Below are 26647 nucleotides of genomic sequence, written 5' to 3'. Positions count from 1 at the left end.
CTTTGTGAAGACAATTAGAAAGGATCTGTAATTGCCTCCAGCCTAGTGTTATATCTATTTTTTCGTGGCCCATCATCTGACTCACGGTTTCACAGACATTTAGTATTTGTTAGCTTTCAATGAAAACTCCTCCTGGGCCAGTTTTTAACACAAAGACAGATCTGATGGCCTGCAGCTCTCTCTGAATAAGCCACATGAAGCTGCATGGGGACATGACCTGGCACAGCTGGCTGCATCCCCACAACCTGTCATGGACCTTCCCACTATCTGCCAGCACCAGCACATTGCCGGCTCTGTGTATTGCCCCCAAACATGGTGTATTTAATGTGGTTCAGTGTTTATTGTATCCAGCCCTGCTCTGTTCCCTGCCCTGGCTGTTCTGCTAGTGGCAACTGTGCACAGAGAGAGTATTTGCATCAAGTTAAAGACCTTGGGTTTATGTTTCTTATTAAAAAAGGTGAGAGCCTTACACACCACCCCAAACAAGTCTGTGACCTGCCAGCTCCTTGCTGTGTTTCAGGGTTGGTGTAGAAACTGGGATTCTCCAGATCCGAAGTAGAATGAATGTCCTCATGTTATCACATATCCAGTAAAAAGTTTTCAGCAAAAGAAATGACCAGCTGTCACTGGCATGCCATACTAATACAGATTTAATAAGCCAAGAAGAGAATAAACATGTGAGTGGCTTTTTGGTAGTCACACTTCAGTAAGGGTATACACTGTATGCACACTGTGAAAGGTAGGTCAGAGGTAAAACTCTGAATCAAAAAACTGCAGCAGCTGCATTCTGTAATGACAACTCAGGCAACCTGATTTAAAGTATGTAACTGGTCTGAACTCTGACAGTGGCTCTTGCTGTCTTCAGAGGGAGATCAGCATGGCAAGGACCTCAATTAGAGGCTCCAATTCAGTATGAAAGTATGGTGGGCTAAATAGGGTGGGCTGTCAGCAAGCAAATTTTATAACATCTTGAGGCTGACATCTAAACAAAGAAAGGACAAGCACATACCTGAGTGTAAGCAGTACTCTCATTCCCAAGTATTCATCCCAGGTACAAAGCACACAGAGGATAGGTGCTGAAAACCCAGTTCTACTGTTTTCAGGGGAAAAGATCAACTTCAAGCCAAAATTACATCCAAATTCTATCTGCTTGGGAATAACAGCAGACTCTATACATCTGCTAATGTCCCAGTCACAAAAGGGTAACAAAGAGTCTCACCATATGAGCCTAGGGTGTACTCAGTTTAGGAGATTATTGATGGTGACCCTCAAGGAAAATTAGATGCATATATACAAGGTGAGGTGAAATATTGAGTTTCTGGACTGCATGTAGGTACTTTCTGAAGTTAGAAAACCAGATGTACTAAATATTCTAGAAAGACTTAAACTTCTGAAATGCTATCAGGACGTTAAAAAGGAAACACAACTGGTAAACAAATATATCAAGTGAGTCTGATTTTATTAAAGAAACATTAAGATGATTTTACAGGACTGAATTAAAATAAAATTCATATTGTGCATTTCAGGCTTCTACTAATATGGATAATTCATATTATTGAATATTGAATATTCAGCAATTTTATATATATGTATATAATGATATTCAGTAACCCACAGTTCTTCATTTCTAAAGCTGCTGTCTATAGTAGAATCTATTACTGTGACTGATATTCAGCTAGAAGTTTTATTGTACGAAAATATGGGTTAAATATCTTGCCTTTTAAGAGAAATGTTTTCTGAAACCATGGATAGAAAAAGCCATATATTAAAGGATTACAGAAATAATTTAAATACCCAGAGCAGTTTAGAGCATCAAACAAAGGTAAAGGAGTAAAGAAATTTAAAAATGTATCAATTAAGATAGTGAAAAAACAAGGAAACCAGCATATTAAGAAACCCAGCATAACTATGCTCAAAGTCTTTGCAGCTTTCCTATCTTTATTCCCAGAAAGATCATTTGTCTTATTTTTTGTTTGTCTTTGTGCCTGGCTCAACTCACATGTGTGCCTTTGGGATACTGTTAGAATTTTAACATAAATCCCTATCATTATACAAGAAGGAGCCAGTAAACCAATTGTGAATAAAATAGTCCCCCATCGTTTGTTGAACATAATAGGACATGAGCTCAAGCATTTAACCAGCATTTCATAGCCCTCAATTCCAGAAGCATAAGCTTCTGAGAAAACCACACCAAAAGCAAAAGCCGCAGGCACTGACCAGCACACTACTAGGACTTGTTTTATGGTGATGACAGTCATGGTGCTGGTGTAATGCAGAGGATGGCAGATTGCATAAAACCGATCCACAGCAATGGAACAAAGATGGAAAATGGAAACTAAGCAGAGCATGAGGTTGAAACTGTAATGAACTTTGCAGAACATCATCCCAAAATACCACAGACCTCACCATGCTATAAGGCGTAATGGCAAAGCCCAGCAGAAAATCAGTGACAGCCATGGATAGGAAGAGGAAATTGGTGGAGAATGGAGCTGCTTGAAATACGAGATAGAGACAACTATGGCCAGATTCCCTGAGATGGTGAGAATGAAGGCTGCTGTTATGTATAGATACATTACCCCTCATACTCCAGGTGACCTAAAGGTCTTAGAACAGGACCTATTTCCAAAGTCAGAGCAATGAGTCAAATCGCTTGAGTTATTTGAAGAAAGCATAATCAATCCTTTATTAAACTTTTCTATTGGAGATGATGTTCCATAGGCAAATTTATTTTCATAAGTTTCTGTAAGATTCCAAATCCTAACATGAGAATACAATATAAAGTAAGTCAAGAGCATGAATTCAATTACTAAGCAAAATGCAGTAATTCAAATGCAATTTTTTTCTTGTCTTAATGAATAAATTAATGAGTATTTTCAAGGGGCAATATATTTCCTTCATTTATCTGGGGAGAGCCATACCCATTTCTTCTACCTCTTTTCCTGATAGCTTGTTTTAGACTAAGAGCAAATTTAGAAATAGAATCAGAAAAAGATATTCTTCTCCACAGCAATTTAGCCTACTTAAAAGGAACTTGGGAAGCAGCTTGGTCCATGGAATTTTTCCAATAGGTATCACCCTGGAATTAAGAAAATACAGAAACAGAGCAGCAAAAGATCGAAAAGAGTGTTTGGCATTCAGTTTTATAGGATAATCCTACCTGCATCTCTTTTAACAATACCATCAATAAATTCTTTAAGTAGATGTTTTCCTGTTTTGTTATTTTCCTGCAAAACTGCAATGTCAGTAAAAGGCAGACCATCTCTGTAATTTGGCTCAGATCAATGAAAGGTGGGAATTTATTTTTCTTTCATGACATTACATTTAATTCCCAGATTTTGAGTTAAAAATATGTACATAATTTAGGGCTTTACATCAACAGGAGATAAACAAAGACAAGTGTCTGATTCCAAAGACCACTATTTTTGTCTGCTCTACTAACTCATTTACTCAATGTATAGAGGAGTTATATTGATGAATTAAGGTAGATACAAGTTATACTGAAATGAATGTTTGAAAGGAGAGGCTAAGGATGAAGGTGAAGGAAAGATATTCTGGCTTCTATTTATCTTAGTAGCCATTACATTCTTTCACATTTTTTGGTAATTACAATTTCTAGTGAAACTTAGAAATGAAATATTTACTAACCTTGAAGGTTACCATCTTGTAATTTAACAGGCTGCAATGGAACTTTCCCTCATGCTGACTGCATCTGTAGCTTTCACATGATGTACAGAAAGTCTTCCCCATCTGTTAGCGGCGAGAAGAAGCAAGACACGCCAACCCAATATGGGTGATAAGCAAGCTTCTACTTTATTCGTGGCGCACATCGCTTATATCTGCGTGGTGTTAGCCATGTCTACTAGTCACAACAGTATTGGTTAGTTTTACATGGCTTCCTTTACATTCTCCTCCCACATCCGGTTTCCGGTTACCTGTGAGGCCTACACTTCGCTTTGCTCGCACAAGGCCTCTAAGGATCCATGGTCTTGCTCTTGGAGCCATTCTGCAACACCCATCCATTGCGGAAACAGATAAAATGAAGTGTTAATTCAGGTCAGTCTATCATCTGTTATTGGACAATCCATTATTTATAAAGAAATAAAAAATAGTACAGGTAGTATTTATTTGCTACAAGAAAAGACAAAATTAATTCATAGTTAATGTGAGTAAGTGGAGTCCTCTGAGGTTAGAGGTGGATGTTCAGATTTAATGCTGAGGCTTTTGCAGGTGGATTGAAGATGCATTACAAATTCAAAGGTAAATGACTGCTGTTCAGCACAGGCAGGGTTTTTATCTGTGATATATAGTGTGTAATGAGAACAGGGCAGAAAATAAACATGTCTTTTAAAATTAATTAAGGGAAAATTAAGAACGCTTAAAGGAGTCTACCTTTATGGTAGCTGCTTTGAAGACAAAAAAGGAAAATTTCTCTTGGAAATAGAACACAGATCTCTGGGATTATCTACAAGAGAATCATTTGCAGACTCCTAAAATAGTAAAATTTTGTCACTGTGTACAGCAGAACTACTTTATCTTTGAGATCTGACAGTATTTTTGAGACAGGCATGTGTAGTAACTTTATTTTTAAGTAATCAAGTGGAAGATATGCAAGTTTTACACAAATGATCCTTTACTGAAAGAAGTAACTAAAACATTAATTGTTGCAGAAAAATAAGAAGAAAAAAATAATCTGTGGAAAGAGGCTATAGTTGGAAAAATATTACCTTCAGAAAGCAGTGTTCCATGTGCCTCACCATTGATCCTCTTTTCAGGATGGACAGAAGACAGTGATGGGAGAACAATTTGACACCTCACCTTTCCGAAATGAAATGCCTAAAACCTGCTAAGAAATGTACAGGAACTGAAACCTTTTCAAAAGAAACTGTTTAGCTGGGTTAAAGCAAGACTACAGAAAGGTTCTTAGAAATTGCCCTTGAGAACTGGTCATGTGAAGCACTGCTGTACTGCAAAGGCAGCATGGAGGGAAAATTTTTGTAGCTATCACTTTCTCTGGTAAAGCAGTTGAGTTTTATTACAAATGAGTTAAGCCTATGAGTTTCCTACATGTTGTACCTCATAATTTCCATGCTGTTCTTAATTATTGATTGGTGAGAAATATTTGGTTAATTACTAACTGCTCTTATTCCTCTGGGCTGTCTTCAGCAAAGCAGAAATCACAGCAATAGAGAACAAAATGCAAGCTCAAATTTTCTCAATAAATGTTTTCTCCTGATGGTAACTGAGAAAGTATGAAGGGTTTAGGATGCACTTTGTTCTCAGTGATCTCTCTTTAACCAATGGGTATCTTCTAGTCAATATGTGGTGAGTACTCAGTGTTAAAGGAGATTGACTTTTCCTATACCTATGGGAAATAAGAAGTTGAGACACCTAGGAGTGGGTGGTAGAGCTCCCACTGCCAAAGTTACCCATGGATCTGGTCTCGTAGGAAATGATTTGTTTTACGTAGGCTGTTGCACAGTTATCACACAGAAATATTTTCAATTTCCCATGCATGGCAGCATGAAGGTGAAAAAATTGTGTTAAAACCCCTACAAAGTAGGAAATCACACTTAATTGGAAAAATCTGGTTCTGCAAGACTATGTAACATTATGCAAGACTCAGCAAATATTATGAGAATTAAATTTCACAAAATCACAGAATCGCAGAGTGATTAGGTTGGAAGAGTGCACTCTGCCCCATCATCCAGATCATTAATGAAGATGTTGAACAGGATTGAGCCCACTGTTAACCCCTGGGGTACACCACTAGCTGCTGAATTCCAACTAGTCTTTGTGTCAATGATCACCATACTCTGGGCCTGCCTGTTCAGCCAATTTTAAATCCACTTCCCTGTCTGCTAATGCAGCCTATACTTCATTACCTTTTTTACGAGGATCTAATGGGGGCCAGTGCGAAAAGTCCTGCTGAAGTTTAGGTAGACAGTATACACTGCTCTTTTCTCGTCTACAAGGCCAGTAATTTCATCATAGGAGTTTATAAAATTAGGTTATGTTTAATGGAAACAGACTAGTAAAAAAGGTGCTTACATATGCTGTAGGCATAATCTTTTTCTGAATTAGATGCAGTAGTGTGAAAGTAGTGTTATAGATAACTAAGATGATCAGAAAAACAGAAGTAAAAGACTTGTAGAACACTAAGTATCTTATGTTTGACTGTATCTAGTATTTTTTCCTTGTTGAATGAGTATTAATGCATTGCAGATGACAGAGATGGTGCAGTGTCAACAGCCAACAGAAGTTAATGATGTAAGGAAAGCCATATACTTCGTAATATTTACAGTTTGACAGCCCATTCTTTTCTGTTTGAACAATGCACTGATGTATTTATTTTATTGAGCAGTTTAAATCACCCCATTTTAGAACAAGGGTTTCCTTGTGAGGCATCTGGAAGGGTCCTGCTTGGAGAATTGGTGCTCCTTCTCGTCCCCCATGCTGCTGCATCTGAGAGAGACTCAGCTGCAGGTAGGACCACCGTGCATAAGGCCATAGCAGGTGGCAGCCTACAGACTGTAGTACTGTGTTGCAATCACAAAAATACAAGCTACAGGCACTGAGGCGGAGGAACAGGCGCCAGTCCATGACTCTGAAGTTTATTGTCAGTTCTGAGCGAAGTATGAGAGGAAGGTGACATTGCAAATTGTGCTCACCAGTGGCAAAATGAACAGACATAGGTTTACTGGTGAAACAGCCTTTCATCATGCTGGAGTAATTGCTTTACACAAGTTTTTAGGGAAGTTAAAACATATGAAATCACCCACTGGAGACTCATTTGTTTTGCAAAAGGTGGCCATCTGGGAAGTGTTTAATAAGGTCACTAATTAAATGTGTTGATAAGGAATTTAACAATACCCTTTGCACTTCATTTCATGATGACAGTTTGAGATTGCAGTAAGGTACATCCTGATTCACCAGACCTAACTCAGAATATGATCAGACAACAGCATGAGGCATGTTTTCTTGTGCTCTCCTAATTTATCAAAGTCTTGGGTTCAAATAGAGTCCCTGCAGCCTCATTAACACATCTCATTTGTACATTCCCCTCACAGCAAAAAATAGCTTTGCCCTGCCTGCACTTACAGCTAATGAGAGAATGTAACCTTCATTAAAGTTGCTCTTCTAGAGAAGGCACTCTCTAAACTGAAGGCAAGGAGGCTGTCTGGGGAAGTGCCACTTTTCGTTAATAGGACACCAGAGGAAAAAGTTCCTTCTGAAAATTTCTGACTTGTGCCATGCACGTAGCTGACTTACTTATAATGTAGGTTATTAAGATTAAGGAAAACTGTCTTCTGTGTGTAAATGAAGGTCACCAGCAGTCTGTGTGTGGAAGCCTCTTGTTATTTCTGCAGAGAATAAATGTTGGTGACATCTTGGCAGATGTCTTGCAGGACATTTGTTGGTCTATATGCTGCAAATTTCTTCTTCCACAAGAATTTGTCTTGTAGAATTCTACAATTTATTTTCCTTTACACTACACTGACAAAAAAACTTTTCTGCCCTTTTGCTGCCAAGGTATAATGGAAGAGCCTGACTAATCTGAAGCTTTATCTGCTGTATAAGCAAATTTCTTTTCTAGCTGTGTCTAGATTATTTCAGTGCTAGTAGTTTAGCACTGTTATGTGTATTTATTACTGGTTTTAGCTAAAGCACAAACATGGAGAGAAACATTTTCTGAACATCAGTTTAGTCTACATCCGGGGAAACAAATATTGCTGTCCTCTTGTGTATATAATAGCATGTCCCTTCTGCAAGTCTGTCCTCTTACAAAAGTTTTTAATAAAAGTTATTTCAGCATTTGGCAGCAATATTCATCGTTGAAAATCTGGTTTTCCTTTAATTACAGAAAAATAATAGTATTGTGAAAAATAAAGACCATTAGCATAGTAATAGTAAAATTATTGTTATGGTTTAAAATAGTTGTCTAAGTCAGAAAAATACTGACATTGCAATTCAGCCAGTACTAATGTATCCCATTTGCTTCAGGTCTTTGTGGCCTCTGATTACTCTGGACAGAACACAACAGCATAATTAATTTTTTGCTATATTGAAACAAATGTGATTACAATCACACCATGCCATTAGAAGCTAAATGGAAGCTGAATGTAGATCATCTGTATCTTGCAAAACTCTGACAGCTACCTCTTAGTAGCCTGTGATATAAAGAGGGATTTTCAAGTAGTGTCAGGCAGTGGAACCTGAGTGCGAGGGACAGGGTTCATCTAGAGGCACTCTCAGGAGTACGGGACACATGGAATCCGAGTATATTTACTTAGTGTTCGAGTTGCCTTTTGCTTCCCCTTTTTTCTGTACACTAAGGTTTAACACCATCTCTGCTCTTTTTCACCTCACTTTATCATTTCATATACCTTTTCCTTCACTTTTGGTTTGTATCTTCATGTTTCTTTTCCTGACTGTCATTCCTTCTTTCAATATTGTTAAACAGTCTATGAAGCCAACCAGGAAACAATTAAGGTGCTATCTCTAGTTTTCTTTTAGATTTAAAATATTAGTAACTTTTTCTGTATTGTTCTTTGACAGAGAAAATGTTTAGCCTAAAGAAATAGTCTCCTATGGAAACTTTTTTATGAAAAAAATTCTTGCTTTCAGGGAATATTTTGGTTGTAGAACAGAAAGAAGACTCCGACCAAAAGACTGAGCAAACTGAGATCAAGTACGCAATTTTGCTTGAAATAGAAACAAAATAAATCAAAACTCAAGTGGCGAACTCTTCAAATGAGATGAACACTGAAGAATTTTTCAGAAAAAAACAGAACACTTCCCTTCCATATTTAATTACAAGGTTTAAAATTTAATAAAATGGAAATATGAAGAAGCATATTTTTAAAAACTTTTTCTCCTACCTTTCTCCCTTCATGCTGGATAGAAGTCTACTTTTGTCACTCGTTTGTTTTCACTTAATTGAGTGGGGTTCCTTCCTTTTAAAAACCCTCTCAAAAGACAGCTGTGCATCTTCACCATCCTAGCAATTCTGGGTAACACAAATTTTGTTAGAACAGGCACATAATCCACAGCTGGAGTGGCTTCCAGAAACCCAAGGCTCATTGCTGGAGGATGCTGGGTGCAATGAATGGTGTTCTTGGCCCCTTGTCTCAGGAGCAGTTGTTAAAAGTAGCTCAAACTGGTCATTTTGCTACCTACTTCAGAGCAAAATCATGGCTGTGGCACTCATATTTGTTTAACCAGCCTTATTTATAGGTAAATTATACTCATTTGAAGTATGTTTACTTTCTTGATTAAATATTGTGGTCACATTGTGAGCAGCCCAAGTTTATCTAGGTGCAAAACAAAACCTGCCATGTAGTCTAAAGGGAGACTTCTAAAGTAAGCTTCTAAAATACAGCAAAATATGTAAGTATATGTAGGTTACAGCAGCATATAATACTTCCTTGACAAGGTATATTGTGTACAGAGTAACAGCCTAGTTCTGATTACTGAAGAAACAGGTTTAATCTAAGTCTACTCAGTTAACAGCCATTTTCAAGATACAGCTGCTAAAAATGCATTTCAGGAGCATCAATATTTTTGCTCTACAATGGACCATGCAATCTTTCAAAACAGCGATACTACTGAACATAAAACACTAGACTGTTTATATGGTGACCATCAGCTAAAGTCCAGTTATGTGGAGTACCTCAGGGACATATGCAACAAGGTAGAGTAAGATACTACTTCTTGCGAACTTATTTGTTTTTTAAACATAAAATAATTAAAATGGAAAACAGCATAGAAGGGAATGGAAATAGCACTTTTGCCGACACCAAACTCATTTGAAGTATGTGTTAAGTAATGATTCTGTCCTATAGAAAGTGACAAAATAGGGTTTGGAAATGAAAATTGTTACTATGAAAAAAATAAATGGCAGGACAGCATTGATTTCTATTGCAACCCTTTTGGCTTGCATTTCTAATCTGGTCATTTGGTAGAAAATATCATTTTACAGTGCCCATTAGACAGAGAAAGTTTCTCATTTTGATATGGTTCATTTTAAAAACTGGGTCTCTGTGAGTGGAACCGTGGTTTCAAAACTGCTGGAAAGGTGGCCTCATGGTTGGAGAGTAATTTTGAAAGCATGTAACTCCACTCAACATCTATGCAGTCATCAGGACAAAAAAGCACAGCATTACAAAAAATTAACTTCTCAAGTTTCCATTCATACGTTTGAAATCTGAGGGAAAATGCACGGATTCCAAAGGAGGGACTAATTAAAAATAATTATCTCATTATATGGGCTAAATGGGAAGGTGGAATGAGAGATTCCAAGAAAATGGTTTTGCAGCAAGCAAAACCCATCCATCCAAAACCAAGAAACAGTCTCTGCATGGGGTGGGGAGGTAGAGTGTATGTGGGGTGGGTTACGTATGTGATAGCCCTTGCAAGTAATACCATAACACAGTCCATTACTTCTGCTTAATAGCAAAGGCTGCTCCAGCAGACAGCTGTGCCAGGGTTCCCTGGAGGGCAGGAGTAGCCCCTTGCCTCTTTCCCTGGCAGGGTGAGCAAATCCCCAGCATAGCAGAGGCACCCATTCAGTGAGGCAGGTCCCCTGTAAACTCTTCAGTGCTCCTGTGCACCCACTAATCTCACAGGAAGGAATTTAGGACTGTGGCTGGTATGTAGATATTTGATGCTCCCCAAGCATCACCTCCAATGCAAAGGTGAACATGGAGGAGGGAGGCAGTGAGCAGTAAGCAGATATAATCTCAGCTTGTCATTCTATATCCTCATGGCCCTGAAATAACTTCACAAAAAATTAAAGAGGCTTACTCCGAACTCATCGTTGTTCCTGAAAAGCTTTGCTCCCTAGCTATGTTTCTCTTTCAGCTATCGGGAATGAATGGATATTTAAATTATCTTCTCAGTGACCACCAAGACCTCATTTCTGCTGATGCTATCGATGTTCATTACAGAAAGAACACAGTGATATGTGTAGAATAACAACTATTATCTTCAGCACTAACCATAGAAGATTCATCTCTGAAACAAAATAATTTACCAGATTAGCATGGACTGCATGTCATGGAGATGGTGCCTGCTCAGGAGTTATTTCCTCATCATTAAGAGGTGTTGATTGCCCATTTATATATCTTTTACCACACCAGAGGAGCTATAAGCAAATATGGCCAAATAACAAATCAGTAGCGGCCAAACTGCAACTTGCTGCTTTATAAAGCACAGCTCACTGATGAGCATCCACCCCTTCAAACAGTAAGAGGTTTAGTATTGCTGTGGAGCCCAAGAAGGAGAGTCCTTTCAGGAAGAAATAAGCCCAGCAAGAAGAACGGAACCTCTTTGGATCAGTTTGTGTGCATCAGCTGGTGGAGAACTGTACCTTCCAGCTCCTCCTCCCATGAGGCTTCTTTGAGCCCTGAGCAAGACCTGTGGAGCTCATGTTACAACTTCTCCTTGGGAATCTGGGATTGGGGTGGGCTTTGGGATGTAAGAAAGTATGGCCTTGGGAAGGTGGCACAAGGGACATGAGGCTGAACAAGAGGGACAACTCTTGCAGAAATGAAGGTCTTGAGATGCTGCATTCTGGTTTGGAAGCCACTGAAACCTAAAATTATCAATAAAGGCTTATATGTCAACAAGAAAACTTCAAGAGCCTCCATTCTTATGGACTACTCTTTATTACATTTCACAAACACTGGATTTGACTACAACAAACACATGCTGTATTCCTAGAAGTATTGAACAAGTCTGTTTCTAATTGTCCATTTGCAAGCCCAACAGACTACAGATGCCAGTGTGGCTGCACTGTGGGACATTTTAAAGGAGGTACCTGCAGGTGCCATACTTTGCTCCCACAGTTGTTTGCTGCTGCAGAAAGCAGCAACACTGTGCATGAGAACATGGTATCCTGGCACTGAAGGAACAGCAACTTAACTACTGCAGAAACTACAAGTGTTAGAGATTGTGCTATTCACACTCACCTTCCGCAGCCCACTCTCAGGAAGGCATGCATGGGCAGCTTGGTTTTTCACCAGAAAAGCTTCATTTATCTCCTCAGTAACTGGTGTATGTCATCTGAATATTGGATCACTGAAGAAGAGGTAAGGGTGTATTTCACTTACGACTTTATAGTAATGAACAGCTACAACAAACATTTTAATACTTTCACAGATGGAGCCTACAAGTGCTTCTGCTAATTCTTATTTTCTAAACTGAAAAAGAAATTAACATATTGTTGCCAATACGCAAAGTTTTTGTTTCACCAAGACTGGTCATTTCTAGTTGTGTCTGATACACATCAGAAACCCCTGGTAATGCTGTTATGCTCATCCATAGCTTCACTAAGAGGTGCTGTATGTCTGTGGTGTTGAGAGGTTAAGTCTTACAAGGTATACTGGAATTGTTTCTCTGTTGATCTCCATGACATCTCATAGACCATCACAAGCCACTGAGAAGCACTTCAATATTAGCTGTGATAAGCCTGACAATAATTGCTGATGTCTTTATTGACCTGTGCAACTTCTCTCCACTTTCCTGTCCTGGCAGTGGATGGTGACATTGCAAACACTGTTTGGATGAGGTGGGGTTACAATATGGCTCTTAATTAATTAGAAATGTACGAATTCTTCTATTCAAATTCAGGTCATGGTCATTCTGTCTGTCACTCACTATATTTGCACTGATTCTGTGTATCTGTGAGCAGTATCCCATACTGCCAGTAATTCACCTATGATAAAACGAGTTGCTCAGAAACATTTAGTATTGTGTTACTGGGTCTAATAGTTGCACAATCTCTGACTGCACCTCACTCTTCCATGTTATTTAATGGATAACTTGAGGTTATGATGGCTAAAATATATGTACAAAGACATGGCTGTAGTGTTCTCCTCTCTTTAAAAAAGCCCTTCAGATTATTAAGATTCTGTCACTCTAGTTTTGCTCAAGGTCTGCTTGCTTTAATTCAACATGTATAAGAAAGTACATTTGATTTTACACAGAATTAAAGTTTCCCTAAATTGTTACTGATCTTACTTAAGTCAGCCTTAAAATTTGGATTACACTTGTTTTAATGCAGTATTTTTCTACCATCATCTGAAGCCTTTCATCAATAGAATCTACTAAGGACTTGTTTTTCTCTGTGTCATCAGAAGTACCTTAAACAGGTGGGTCTTGTTTGCTTCCACCAACATCAAGGTATAAGGAAGAAATAATGTTGTGTGAAGAACAGGCTTTTCCAGCTCAGAAAAGTATGGAGCTCACTAGGATACAATCTGGAGCAGCTTTTGAGGTGGAGTCATTGACATAAATAACAAAAAGTTTAATTTGATTCCTCCTCTCTGGCATACCTGCCCCAGAGTCTATAAACACTCCTGTTCTTTCAAAAGCTCAAATTCTGTCCCATAAGGAGCATGTAGAGAGGACCTTTATTTTTTTTCCTGAACTTGAGCTAACATTCTCTGTTTTCTAACTCCCACTTAGCAAGTAGGAATGTAATGGCACAGCTGGTTAAATTCCCATGAATTCAACAGAAACTGTTCTAAGTTAATGTGATTTGTGGCATCAGCCATCTATTATCTCTCTGCTTCTGTACGCTGCAATTTCCATCATTTGAAATTAGCCTTTATTACAAAATCTCACATTTCCTAAAACAGAACTTCATCTAGTCATTGTGACCGCCTCAGATGAAGAACTGGTTGGATTTTGCATCCTTCCAGGGAACCCCTATCCAAAAGCAGGGTTCATGGTTCTTGTGCATAAAACTGATGGAGCTACTCTGAGACTTTTGTAAGGGTCCATATAACTTCATCCTCTGCTTGGTTAAATTCTTGCTTTATCATCAGAAATGAGAAAGGGATTGTATGGTACCCTTCTTACCCTCTCAGTGAGAGGAAAGCTGTGCAGCAAATATTCAAAATCATTCAACTATTCTTCAGATTTGTTTTTCATGTCATTTTCAAAGAATCCTGGAATTCTGTATCCCTAATGCATGAGGTTTAAGAGTCATTTCCTGATGTTACCTAACAGTATCAATGGTATTCCCCCCCATTTTCAGCTCTGACAACCTAAGACAGTCAGCTCTGGATGTGTCTGGGAAGTAACTCCATACTTAAGAAATGCCAGCAAGCAGTATGTGAGAATTTTTTATGTTCAGTTATCATAGCCTCAGTAGTGACAAGGAAGAAAAACGTGGCAGAAAATCTACCTTTGAATAAAAGAAAAAATATTTTGTTGAAATTTATTTATCTCCCCAAGGGCCCAATTCCAGTATCTCTCATGAACTGACTCCACTGCTACAGATATTTTAGGGAAGTTTTACCTGATAAGAGAAAGATAAACCTAGTAACAGTAAGCTGAATGTCTACAGTTATGCTCAATCCAGGTCTCCCAACTGTATTCCTCTTCAGTTTCAGACAGATTTTTGTAAATCCCACATCCACTTGGCGTACATTAAATACTCAGGATTTAGAGTACCAGCAACCTGCAAAGTATTTGTTTCAAGAGTGCCACTAATGTGTTTGTAAAGCGTTTCCCTCTAAACTGTCTTTTTGTGGATTAGCGCATAAAGCTGTTGATGCTGACCAGAGATTTTAATTAAGTGATTTGACTGCGACAGAAAAAAAAAAAACAACAGAATTGTGTTCACATGCCACTCCAGTAGTGGTTTCTCTTTTTTCTTTCTTTTTTCTTTTCCACATGAGCAATTCTATGCCAGGTAATAAAAGCATATTTCACCAGAAGGGCAGCCAAGGGTGAGATTGGAGGCAAGTGGCAGGGGGCATGAGGAGCAGGTGCAGTGCTGGCTCGGCACCTGATTGTGCAGCTCTTGCTGCTAGATGAGAGGGGAGGTAGAGACCTTCCCCTCCAGTGGGGCTCCCTCTTTCTTCCATCCCTACCTGACCAGCGCCAAGGCCTGAGCTGTCTCAAGGAGCAACCAAGACTAGAACAGAAAGGTATCAGATGTACCTCTACGTCTAGGGTAGAGAGAAAAAGCAGGGTTCAGGGTCCATAGAGAGAATTATGTGTTCCAGTTAAAAACCTTTTTAGAATCCTTTTCAGCACCAGATTTTACAAGTCAGGGTAGCTCTTGCCTTTCTCAGAGTGCTTCCTTGAGCTCTCCCAGGGCAGTTAAGTGGGTGAGCAGCACTGAGGATGAATGAGGAAGCACTACCATGGGGACCACCCCCCAGGGCAAAGCTCCTAGGTGCTCTGCTGCAGACACAATTTCCACTGTATGTGCCCAACTGTGCTGACCCCAGTGCAAACCAATGGACCTGCGTGGTCAATAGGATGACACTGCAGACCTTCATAATCAGCACAGAATTGCAGAACCATGGAGTGATTTGGGTTGGAAGAAACCTTAAAGATCATCTAGTTCCAACCCCTCTGCCATGGGCAGGGACAGTCTCAGCATGCTTAGTCTTGTTTGCCTTTCCCAAACTGTTGCCTGTTATGAAGGAGACAAGGGGCTCTTGGAGTGTACCCAACTGGCTTGGGGAGCAGGGTCAGCTCCCATTCCATAGCGTAGCCATCTGCACCCTGTATGCACTATGGTGACATGGGATTAGTACTGACACAGGTTGGTCATAACTTTCCTTGACCAAAACTTCCTTGTCTGATGAAAGACTTGTCTGGGTTACAACTACAAGTCAGGTGAGAAAAGGGTGAGGTGCTACGGCACTAGCAAGCATGACCTGGAGCCCCTATCTATCTTAAATAACTGCTCCTAAGCACTACAGTCCCTCCCCTGAGTATGATCTCAGTTGTTTTGATGAAGCAAATCCTGGAAGAAACCTCTAAAGTTGTGTGCTGAGAAGGAGCAGCACATGGCGAAACAGAAATCGTGTGATTTCAGCAACTTCTGGATAACATACGTTGTTGTGTGTGGGGTGGGAAGCCACAGAGTGTTTCTTATGTGCCACACTTCACGCAGCTCAGTGCTAAGTTTGGTGTGGGCTTTTAGTGATGTGAAGGCCAGTAAATGCGAGAGGCTATGGGATAAGCATTGAGTCAGGGACCACTCAAAGGTTTATGTGGTGTGAATGAGGCCTATTTGCTGCAGAACACAATAGAAATCAGGCCCAGGATTAACCCATTGCTAGAAGTCCCAAATAATGCCTTTTTCTCACACTAATCGGTAAAATAAGTTTCAGGTACTAAAACACTGCCTAATTGCCTGTGTTTTCACAGTTTTGAAGAATTTTTCCAAATACCCAGGAGAAGGTGTTAGTATTCTATGTATATATGGTAAGTCTGATCTGAAATGCATTGGACCCAGTATGCATCTGTCATGCACAAAGCAATGCAAGCTCAGAAGGACTGAAGAACTGAGGATGCTTTACAAACCTCAGCCAGACTCAGTGCCTGTGGGGGTTATGGAGGACCACTCTCTCCCTAAGGTTGCACCTAAAACTATTTTGCATGTGTTTTTCTTTTCAATGTGGTGTCCCCTGGTGAAAATGAGGCAAAGGTCCATTGGGTATTAAGGAGGCCCTATTGACTGGTGTGTAAGGCTGAGAAACACAGACATTTAATGCTTATACAGTGTAAAAAACAGGAAGGGGCAAAAGGGACAGAAAGTTTTTCTTAGGAAAGATTTGTTCTGCAGCAAACTGAGAAACTTCACATTTCACACATTTCAGTATCAGTCTTCTTTCTAATGCTATCCTGGCAATCTACACGATATCTTTAAAAAAAAAATCTAATTAAAGATTTAATGTGACAGAGCATTCATACTGAAAATAACTGCAGTGGCTCAAGCGTTATTAACAACGTGTACACAACAGAGTGATCACATCACTTTCTCCTATATAAAGCCAACTAACACAGCTGCTGAGAGGAAGTGCAAGATTGCAGAAGAGGAATGATAACTGCCATGACTCATGAGAAGGTAGATCAACATAGGAAATTCCCCTCCTGTCTATGGTGACTGTGTAACAGCGGTGTTATGCGATGGAGACATTCGCAGAGGATGAGGCAGGTCCTTTTCATAAAGCCTTCCAAAAAGCGTCACTGTTATTAGTGGTTTTGATGTGCCATGCTTACTTTTCAAACGCCCATCACGTAGCACCTAGTTGAAAATGGAAAGAATGATACTAATAGTCCACTAACAGAGTAGCAATATTGCACAGTACAGAAAGGATAGGCCTTATGTGTTGAACATTTTAATGCAGCACTTTTGAAATATGCTCATGAGAATGAAAGAAAACAGAATTCTCTCTGGCTCTGCAATAGCTATGCCACAGTCCTTTGGACCTGAAGATCTTTAAAATTTCCTCCAGCCTCATCTTTGGGGAAAAAAAAGATCTTTTTCTCCACCTCATAAGAAGGTGAGAGTGAGAATAACTGATTTGTTGCATTCTGTTTAGTTACTCATACACGCCAATGAAGGTTATACACATATCTAAGACAGTAATTTGAAATCTTTCTCAATTTGTAGACCCCAAAATAATTTCAAGATGGAAGATGGGTATTTCAAGCTATTGACCATATGTTGCTTTTCTTACTTTTTATGGATCAATTTGAAATCACTGTGATTCACAGATGGTGAAGATGTGCAACTTTTTAAGAGGCTCTGTAATAAACAGTAAGCATGTATTAATAAAGAAAATATCGTAGAATGGTTTGGTTTGGAAGGTACCTGAAAGGTCATCCAGTTCCAAAGCCCCTGCCATGGGCAGGGACACCTTTCACTAGACCAGGTTGCTCAAAGCCCCATCCAACCTGGCCTTGAACACTGCCAGGGATGAAGCAGACACAACTTCTCTGGGCAATCTCTGCCAGTGCCTCACCACCCTCATAGTGGAATTTTTTTCCTAATAGCTAATCTAAATCTCTCTTTTATCAGTTTAAAGCCAGTTCCCCTTGTCCTGTCACTACATACACTTGTAAAAAGTCTCTCTCCAGATACCTTTAGGTAGTGGAAGCTGCTCTAAGGTGTCCCCAGAGCCTCATCTTCTCCAGGCTGAACAACCCCAATTCTATCTATTATTTTAAATTAGTCCATGGACATATTTTAACATACCAATAAATGTACGCTTTTACAGAAGTCCCATACAAAACAAATATGCAGGATGACCTACCTTGTAAAAAAATCATCCTTGTTTCCCCTAAAACTTTTCAAGTCTTTTGCACTGTCTTCATTGTCTCTTATAAGCTATTAAATACCTCCTCCAAACCAATTAGGATTTCAGCTAGCCACTTATAAAAATGTAATCTAAAGTTTATGAATGAAAACATATTTTGACGAGAACATAAGATGAAGTTTCAAATAAAAAAAACCCACCTTACAAAACCCTCAAAACCCTCTGTAACATTTTTAACTGTATATGGTCTCTGCTCTTTATGCATAATACTCAGTAATTGTTCTTGCTTGGACAATTTCTCAGAGCATTTGATTTCTTTATTTCCTGAAATTTCCATTAGCAGAAACCTGTAGAAAATAGCTCCTTGAAAGCTGTTATTTATAGATTTGGGACCTAAAATTGGAAGGCATATTTGCAAAAGAATACACTGAAGAGATTCTCGACATTTATATGTTCTCATCAGTGAGGGTTAGCTCAATCTATCCTTTTAAATGTTCCCTTGAATTATGATCTGCAGAACCAAGGAAAAGCAGTTCTTAGATGGGACTTTGCTGCCCTACTGGTTTCCAGCATTACTGCTTGGAAAACCTTGTAACAAACAGTTCCAGGGTGTTCCATTACCTCGAACTCCCCGGGGGCCAGCTGCACCCCACTGTACAAGACTTCTGGAAAAACATAGCTGGTGCCAAATGTGCCACTGAGGGAGAACATCTCAAACTTGGTCTGAGCGGTCTCCACCGGCTGCCCACATGTTTCTGGATCTGTGCTCTTGCACTTGAGCAGTGTGCATATCTGTGGGGAGGAAGATACAGAAAGGCAAAATACTGCTAAGCTTTCAACAGTCAAAAGCTGGATTTGATTACAAGAAAGGTTCTCACAATGCAGTAAAGGACATGTATTTTAGGGTGGTTGGGATGTAGGCATACACAGCCTACACTCCCCCCTACAAAAATAATTACCTGCCAGTGGTATTTTATGAGAGAACCATGAAGCCCATCAAATGCACCCAGGACATAAACTTCATCTTTGCTCTTGTTTGACATCTGATAGATCAAATGACAGCAGAGGTCTCCTTGGCAAACTGTATAATTTCCAGCTTTGTGCCTGAGTTCACTGAAAGTGAATATATCCTTCCGGACAGCTCCCAGAAATGTGTCTTCTTCTGGAAATTTCTTGATGCTTGTGGCATACAAGCTCCAGTTGATGGCTGGAGGGTAGTTGGGGGAAACACGGGGTTGTGCACTCAGCTCTGCTACCAGGAGACGTCCCTCATCAGTCTCGCTGTCGTAATGGTAGGCGGCGGGTCCCTCCGGCATGAACAGCCCACTGCCTGTCAAGGACACCCACCATCCTTCCGTCAGTCAGCACCCCTAGAACGGCTCATCAGGGGGGACAGCTTTCCCCCATGACACTGTCAGGCTTGCTCATTGATGCTATTTTCAGTCAACATGTTACAGAGAATTTTGGAAGAATTTTAAAGCACAGAACAGCTAAAATACCCACCACAGTGTAAAACGTGACCTAAACTTCACCGGTTTTGTGCTTTGCTGGATTTTGAAGCTTGGCCTCATATGGCAATTGCTTTTTTTTTGTAAAGAACTTAGGTTAATTTAAATATAAATCAGAGCTCAAAGAGTGGCATATTTGCTAAAGAAAGAAACCACAGGGGTAATTACATGGAAGGAAACACAGGGCAGTGGCTTAAACTAAGCTCAATCTATTTATAGCATAAATGTTCCTTTATGCCTTTCACTTTGGCTTCAGAAGCTTCATGCTTACAGATGCAGCTACAGCAACACTTTCTTAATTGACAATTTCAGTTTTAGGTTATTAAGTTTTGCTTAAAACCTTTTTCCTTTTTTAATTCATTTAACTTTTTTGAATTTTAATCTCAAAATGCTATTCTAAACGAAAGGCTGATAATTTAAGTAAAATTTTGTCCTATTTTTTAAATAAAATTTCACTTTTAAATAATCAAATTTTCATGCCATGGACTTTCTAATTTAAACCCTTCCAGAACAGTCAACATTTTCTTGCCTGAAGTTGTTTAATACGTTCAATAAAACATCAAGAAGATTTTTATTCTCATTGAAACATTATTTTTCAGAGACTTCATTATTTGTAAAACATTTCTGCCTAGTTCTGAATCCACTATGCTGAAGACAATTTCCTTTTTCCCAAATGTAACTCACCTGTCATTGCAAAGCTGATGTTGTGAGTATTTGCTGAAAGCAAATTGACACCCATACCCATAGCCCAGGCAGAGTGAAACTCAACCGCAGTCAGAAAGGGCAGGACGTTCATCCAAGCTGTAGGGAAGAGCACGCTGTCCACCTGCAACTCGCTCACCAGAGCCACAGCAGGCTCACGGAAAAGGATGTCAAAGCAAGTGAAAATGCCAAACTTCCCAAAGGGGGTCTCAAAGGTGATGGCTTCTGGCTCTTTTGGGTAATTAAACTGAGTTTCTCCTCTAAACAGGTTGTACTGCAGGTGAAAAAGATGCCATATTAAAAACTGAAAATAAGGCAAAATTAAGAACAGCTACTTTCATGTCTGAGATAGGCTTTAAGACAAAGCTGGGGGTTGAGATATCTGAGCTGGCTGGTCTCTGGGTTTGCATTCATCCAGTTAACACTCTCCCCCTGCAAAATGGAGTGGCTGTGCCCTGTCTGCCTCCTGGGAGCAAAGCCCAGCCAGTATAAACTGCTAAAGATGTCACCTGCTAAAGCTCTTTCTGGCTTGCCTAAAAGTGTACCAAGGACCAGCTAACATTTACTGAGTATGAAAAACTGTTACTGCTCTTTTCCCATTTACTATCATAAATGTAGCCTTTAGGTTTTTGGTGTCTGGCATACATTCTGCTACTGCAGTGCTCCTGGGAATAATGCCTGATTGAGGAAGAACTTGCCTGCTTTTCCTTCTGTTCGTAAGATTCTTGCACCAGATCATCCTGGATTGGTTGTCATTCAACAATAATGTAAAATTATTGTGTAAACCTACTGAAATTTGTACCAGAGAGATGAAAAATATACTGATAATCAATGACAGGGTGATGCTGAAGTGCCTCTTTACCTTGTGGTAACGAGCCACCAGTTTTCCCTCTGGGTCAAAGACGACATCAGTGTTGTACTGATAGCGACCATCCTTGGGGCAGCTGGGATCACTAGAGTTACAAGGCTTCTTGTCCCCAATGTTTGCAACCACATAGATGGAGTTATTCCTGGCCATGCAGCTGAGTCGTTCCTGCACTGGAGCAGGAGCAAATCTGATGTATTTTAGGGAAAAAAAAAAAAAAGAACAAATTTTATAAGTTTAAGTTAAGATATGGAAGAAATGCATTCAAAATTACTATACCACTAACTGCACATCCCCAGGTGCTGAAAAGGGGTAGATCAAATCATAGGTTCTGTTCATTTCTTCTCTGTTCATAGCATCATTTTAATTTGCCCATCACTTTTACCTTTAAAAGATGTTCTCTTTCTGTTCTTCTTTCCTGTGCCCTTGGCAATATTGTTTTCTGTGCAGATATAATTCCCAGATAACACACACACAAAGATTTGGACAGCTTCAGAAAACAAGAGAATAAACCAATATGCAGGCATGAACTTGAAAGAAATTAAATAAATTTTCAGGCAGCTCTAAGCCTTGATTCCAAAAAGTGAGTTTAGCCTTCTTTTAAGATTCTTACTCTGTTTAAGATAGTGGCCCATAAGCCTCTAGTAAAAAGTGACCACAGCATTTAGAGCCTAGGGCTCCTAAAATCTGCTTTCATAAAGCCTCAGAAGAGAAGAATACAAAAGCTTAGCTTGGACACAAACTCAGTCCTCTTGATGTCCGCTGATGACACCACTCAGAGCAGCCCTGCGTAATGCAGCAGACTGTGCAGGCAGATGGATTTTTAAAAGGCACTTCTTTCAGCTCTAGATAAATACTTTGTACAATATGATTTAGAAATCACCCTGCCACGTGTAATGAAGACTGAATCACTTTGTCTAATCTATGCATCTGATAGGATACTTAGAGATTTTCACAACTGATCTGAAGAGATAGTTTTGCATGTTTTAATAATTGATTTTGCCTAACATTTCCTCATTTTTCTCCTTTTGCAATTTTTAAAAGTGAAACTGTCTCAATAATTTTTACCTTGCATAATCCCATTACCATCTAATTAAGAGTTCTTTTTGATGCACCTCATTTCTACAGTGTTTGGGATTTTTAATAGAATAAAAGAATTAGCAGTCTGGGGGCATTTACTGGGAGCAGTTCCTGACTCCAGGAGACACTAGTTTAACAGCACAGAAATCAATGCAGAAGAAATCACCTTGTGGGGTCAGTGCAGGGAATCCAGTTCACCGCTGGATCTGGGATATCCTCCAGGTACGGGTAGATGGTTTCTCTTGTGAAGCGCCAGCCGTAAATGCCATCTTCAGGAGTCACAATGATGTGGGCACCCTGGCACAACAGGCTCCATTAAGAAGTCACCCATCAACAGACAACCAGGGGCAGAAAACACTACTTGACAGCACTCACGATACACCTAGTACCTGCTGGGCGGCTTCCTTGATGGCCCCTTCCAAGACATCCATGTTGCTGTTCATCAGGGCCAAAGCATCGTCAGGAGAAACAGGCTTAATAACAGCAGTTGGCAGGATGACGGCATGCTCATAGACGGCTGCAATGAAGGTGTCGGAGGCAAGGGCCTGAAGGACTGTGAGTGCAAACACCGCAGCGTGCAGGAGAGGCTGGGACAGGGGCATGGCTGGTGCCTCGCAGCTCCTAGACTGCGCTTTTGGAAAATAAACCAGATAGAAAGAGGAGGAGTAAAGACTAATAAGGAAATAATCTTTTATTGAGTAATCCAGGAAGGTTCTGCCAACAATCAGAATATTTATTTACAGTAAAAAGTCTAAGAAACATTTGTAGAAATTGAATCTTGTTTCTAATTTGAAATGCTGCAAATAAAAGATGAACAAAAGGCTAAGAGAGCATGTCAGAAGCAATGCTGATCTACGAGGGGCTCCGTGGAAAGAACACATGCACACTCCATTTGTACATCCCTATCCATGCTTCCAAAGACATCTTGGATTGAGCCTAGACTCCCTTGATTATGACACATTACCCCAGATAACATTACTGCATGTGGCTGCTATTGGTTAAAAATTCAGCCAGTGCTGAAGGCAGACCACCTGCCTGAACTACAGCCCTCATGTTTCAGCACATAGCTGATTCATCTGCACTTATAAGACACATGGTGCTGCTATGCTTCTTGCCTTTCATCAATCATAGAATCATCATAGAATCATTATAGAATCATCGAATCGTTTGGGTTGGAAGGGACCTTCAAAGGTCCAGCAGGCAAGAGCCCCACACAGGTGCTTGCTCACTCTCCCCAGGTGAGATGGGGGAAAGAGAATCAGAAAATTCATGCTTGAGATAGACAGTAAAGTAAAGCAAAATGAGGAATTCATTCACCACTGATAGTCATAGAATAGTTTGGGCTAGAAGGGAATTTCAAAGGTCATCTAGTCCAACAGCCCTGCAATGAGCAGAGCCCCATTCAACCTGATTTTGAACATATACAGGGATGGGGCACCATCCACCACCTCTCCGGGCAAACTGTTCCAGTGTTTTACCACCCTTATTGTAAAGAATTTCTTCCTCATGTTCAGCCTGAATCTCCCCTCTTTTAGTTAAAAACCATTATCCGTCATTCTGTCGCAACAGGCCCTGCTAAAAAGTCTTTCCCCATATTTCTTATAGGCCCCTTTTAAGAACTGAAAGTCCACAATAAAGTCTCCCTGGAGTTTTCTCTTCTCCAGGCTGAACAACCCCAGCTCTCTCAGCCTTTCCTCATAGGAGGGGTGTTCCAGCCCTCTGATCATATCTGCAGCCTGACTCTGGACCCTCTCCAACAGGTCCATGTCTTTCCTGTACTGAGGACTCCAGAGGTGAATGCAGTATTCCAGGTGAGGTCTCATGAGAGCAGAGTAGAGAGAGAGAATCACCTCCCTCAACTGGCTGTCCATGCTTCTTTGGATGCAGCCCAAGATAGGATTGGCCTGTCATAAGTCAATGGCTTATTACAGTTGTAGCAGGTACCCTGAGTGTGCGTCCCTCCCAGGCTCAAACTGCAATGTAAACTAACCCTTGAACTGCGCTCATCTCTCTGCCTACAGCTAACATACTAGCTTGTTTCCTGAGAACAAATTAAACAATACAGGGGTTTTTTTCTACTATTTTTTGTCACAAAAGGCATTTTTTGCACAATAAACAGTTTGAAATTACTCATACAAAGTGGTGTGTCTGAAATCAGATCTAATGTAAACAATTATTGCATAGTATTTTAGAAACAAAATACCTATATGTATATAAGTAAATAAAAAATACCTACATATACCACTAATACACAAATACCTAAAGGGGGCCCACAAGAAATCTGCACAGGGACTTTTTACAAGTGCATGTAGTGACAAGACAAGGGGGAATGGTTTTAAACTGAAAGAAGGTAGAATTAGGTTAGATGTTAGGAAGAAATTCTTCACTATGAGGGTGGTGAGGCACTGGCACTGGCACAGGTTGCCCAGAGAAGTTGTGTCTGCCCCACCCCTGGCAGCATTCAAGGCCAGGTTGGATGGGGCTTTGAGCAACCTGGGCTTGTGGAAGGTGACCCTGCCCATGACAGGTGGTTGGAACTGGATTATTGTTATTGACCCTTCCAGTCCAAACTAGTCTATGAGTCTATGGAATCGAATATTGCTATTGTAGTTTCAGGTGCTTCATAAAAATACATTTGTTAGAACGTGTGGTATGTGAGGGTAAAGAAACATAACCTGGCTAATCATTTAGCAGTCAGACACCAAGGAAAACATTTTTCACCTGGCAGTATCTTCCTCTTCACTATGCAGACCAAGAAATCTTATTTTTTGTCCAGCATCACTAAGGCTTCCTCAGGAGAAGCTGGCACTGCAGGGATTCTATGATTCTAAGACCTGTGATGTAGCGGTCCAGGGACAGGTCTCCAAGGCAGACAGCACCAAAAGCATATCAGAGGCATGAGCCCCATGAGGGATCCCCACACTGGAAACATGGAAGTCACCCAGGAGCACAGGGACAAGCAAAGTCAGGGGACTTAAAAGGAAATTCTTGCAGAAAAGCTGGGAATTCCCCAGAGCAGCAGAAAGTCAGCACCAGGAGATGCCTTCCCTCTGCCCAAAAACTCTCACACATCAAAGGCAAGAGAGCCACAGCACTGAGCAATCATGCCTTGCTCCACCAGCAGAGAAGTCACCCCTGTGCTGCAGCTGAAGAAACTCATCGCCTGCCAGGTTTACAAACAATTCAGGTGTGGCATTGCTGTAGTAACGCAGTGCAAGGCAAGCCCAGGTCACAATGGGAAAATAAATCAGAGTTTGGGAAATCTCATTGAAGACTAGCATGGGCACATTCCTAGCCAAACCGGAGGGCGCAGGGTGGGGGCAGGCAGGGGTGAAGGAGTCAGGCGCCTGGCCCCGAGCTCAGTGCTGCCGCACCGACACTAGCTGTGTTGCCTCAGCTCACCACAGCACCGGCTGAGGGTTCTGCGGCCTCTGGGGGCAGCTCCACATTGCAGGGGGGCTGCCAGGCAGGCTGTTTGTCCAAGCAGATTCATAAGCACGCTACTCTGAGCTGACTGGTGTGAGCTGACTGATGTGAGCACACCACTCTGAGCTCCGAAAAACTCTGGTCCCAAAGGTCTCTGTTGGAAGAGCATCATGAATGGAAGCCACTTTCTAAATTTTGCCTATTGCAACCCACTTTCTTACGCTTATAGATCACTCCAGCAGAAATCTTGAAGCTATAAAGCTATACACGCACAAAAATCACTTGTGTCTGGTTGCCAGTTTCTTACCTTCTTTGGTTCTGACTCAGCTGCAGGTAGCAAAACACTTTTCTGCTGCACTTCCCTCAAAGAAGTGTTTGTTGTTACCGGTGGTTACACACAGCCTGGTCTTATACAGACTGAGTTGTTACGTGGATAATGGGTAGATTTCATTGGATTACTTTCTGTATGCTTGACTCACTTCACACAGTACCACATTTCACAATGATAGATGTTATGCAATCTTTCTAACAAAAAGAAATTAGTGCCAGTCTTCTATAGGAAAATACCTAACATACAAACACACCTAAACCAAACCACAATGGCCATCAACCAAATTCCAAATTCAAGATACTCACCAGATTCAGGGTTGGGGTCATACTACTTGCACACACTTTCCTTTAGCAGAGTACTGGTATCAGCAGTGAATGAATCAGAAGAAGCTGCCTCTCATCTGAGTCTGGCCACACACCCCCACCAAATCCTTTCTGCGTTGCAAGATGAGACGTTTGTGTGTGCCATATCTTCCTTTAGATCCAGATCCTTTTCCTGGCAGAGAGTTGTGGTATCACGCACTGGCTCCTGGGGGACAAGTACACTGAGTTTTTACTCATGGGAAGAGTGTCACATTGGATAATCCCTTGCTGGACTGAGATCTGTGATCGCACAGCAACTGACTCCAGTGGTGAACAAGGTTTTAAGAGAGCATGGCTCTAAC

The 26647-nt window shown here is 40.5% G+C and overlaps 2 protein-coding genes across 2 annotated transcripts; both read right to left on the bottom strand.

Moving 5' to 3' along the window:
- Positions 1-1505: 1505 nt before the first annotated feature.
- LOC133280290 (trace amine-associated receptor 2-like) lies at positions 1506-5505 on the bottom strand. The gene is given in 5 exon segments (XM_061474855.1): positions 1506-2397; positions 2399-2477; positions 2480-2757; positions 3646-3738; positions 4725-5505. Coding segments are annotated over 3 exon segments (915 nt in total). The 5' UTR covers positions 2574-2757; positions 3646-3738; positions 4725-5505; the 3' UTR covers positions 1506-1655.
- Positions 5506-16495: 10990 nt separating this feature from the next.
- LOC133280313 (pantetheine hydrolase VNN2-like) lies at positions 16496-26203 on the bottom strand. The gene is made up of 8 exons (XM_061474911.1): positions 25960-26203; positions 22616-22857; positions 22393-22523; positions 21144-21336; positions 20264-20555; positions 19031-19401; positions 18693-18863; positions 16496-17056 (listed from the first exon to the last, which is right to left on the bottom strand). Exons 2-8 carry the CDS (start codon positions 22826-22828, stop codon positions 16907-16909), a joined length of 1521 nt encoding a protein of 506 aa, XP_061330895.1. The 5' UTR covers positions 22829-22857; positions 25960-26203; the 3' UTR covers positions 16496-16906.
- Positions 26204-26647: the final 444 nt, after the last annotated feature.

This window comes from Pezoporus flaviventris, unplaced genomic scaffold, assembly GCF_033815535.1.
Source record: "Pezoporus flaviventris isolate CSIRO_AGI_PZ_B2104156 unplaced genomic scaffold, CSIRO_AGI_Pfla_v1 ptg000081l, whole genome shotgun sequence".
Classification (NCBI taxonomy): Eukaryota; Metazoa; Chordata; class Aves; order Psittaciformes; family Psittacidae; genus Pezoporus; species Pezoporus flaviventris.
Note: the sequence above shows the minus strand (reverse complement) of the source record. Positions and strands in the feature narration are given on the sequence as shown.

Bases quoted from the DNA above. Each gene is read 5' to 3' on its own strand.
- LOC133280313 (XM_061474911.1), bottom strand. From the start codon at position 22,828: ATGCCCCTGTCCCAGCCTCTCCTGCACGCTGCGGTGTTTGCACTCACA. The intron at 20,556-21,143 runs GTAAAGAGGCAC...TTTCACCTGCAG, and splicing joins TGGTGGCTCGTTACCACAAG to TACAACCTGTTTAGAGGAGA. The intron at 18,864-19,030 runs GTAATTATTTTT...TCCTCCCCACAG, and splicing joins TCATAAAATACCACTGGCAG to ATATGCACACTGCTCAAGTG.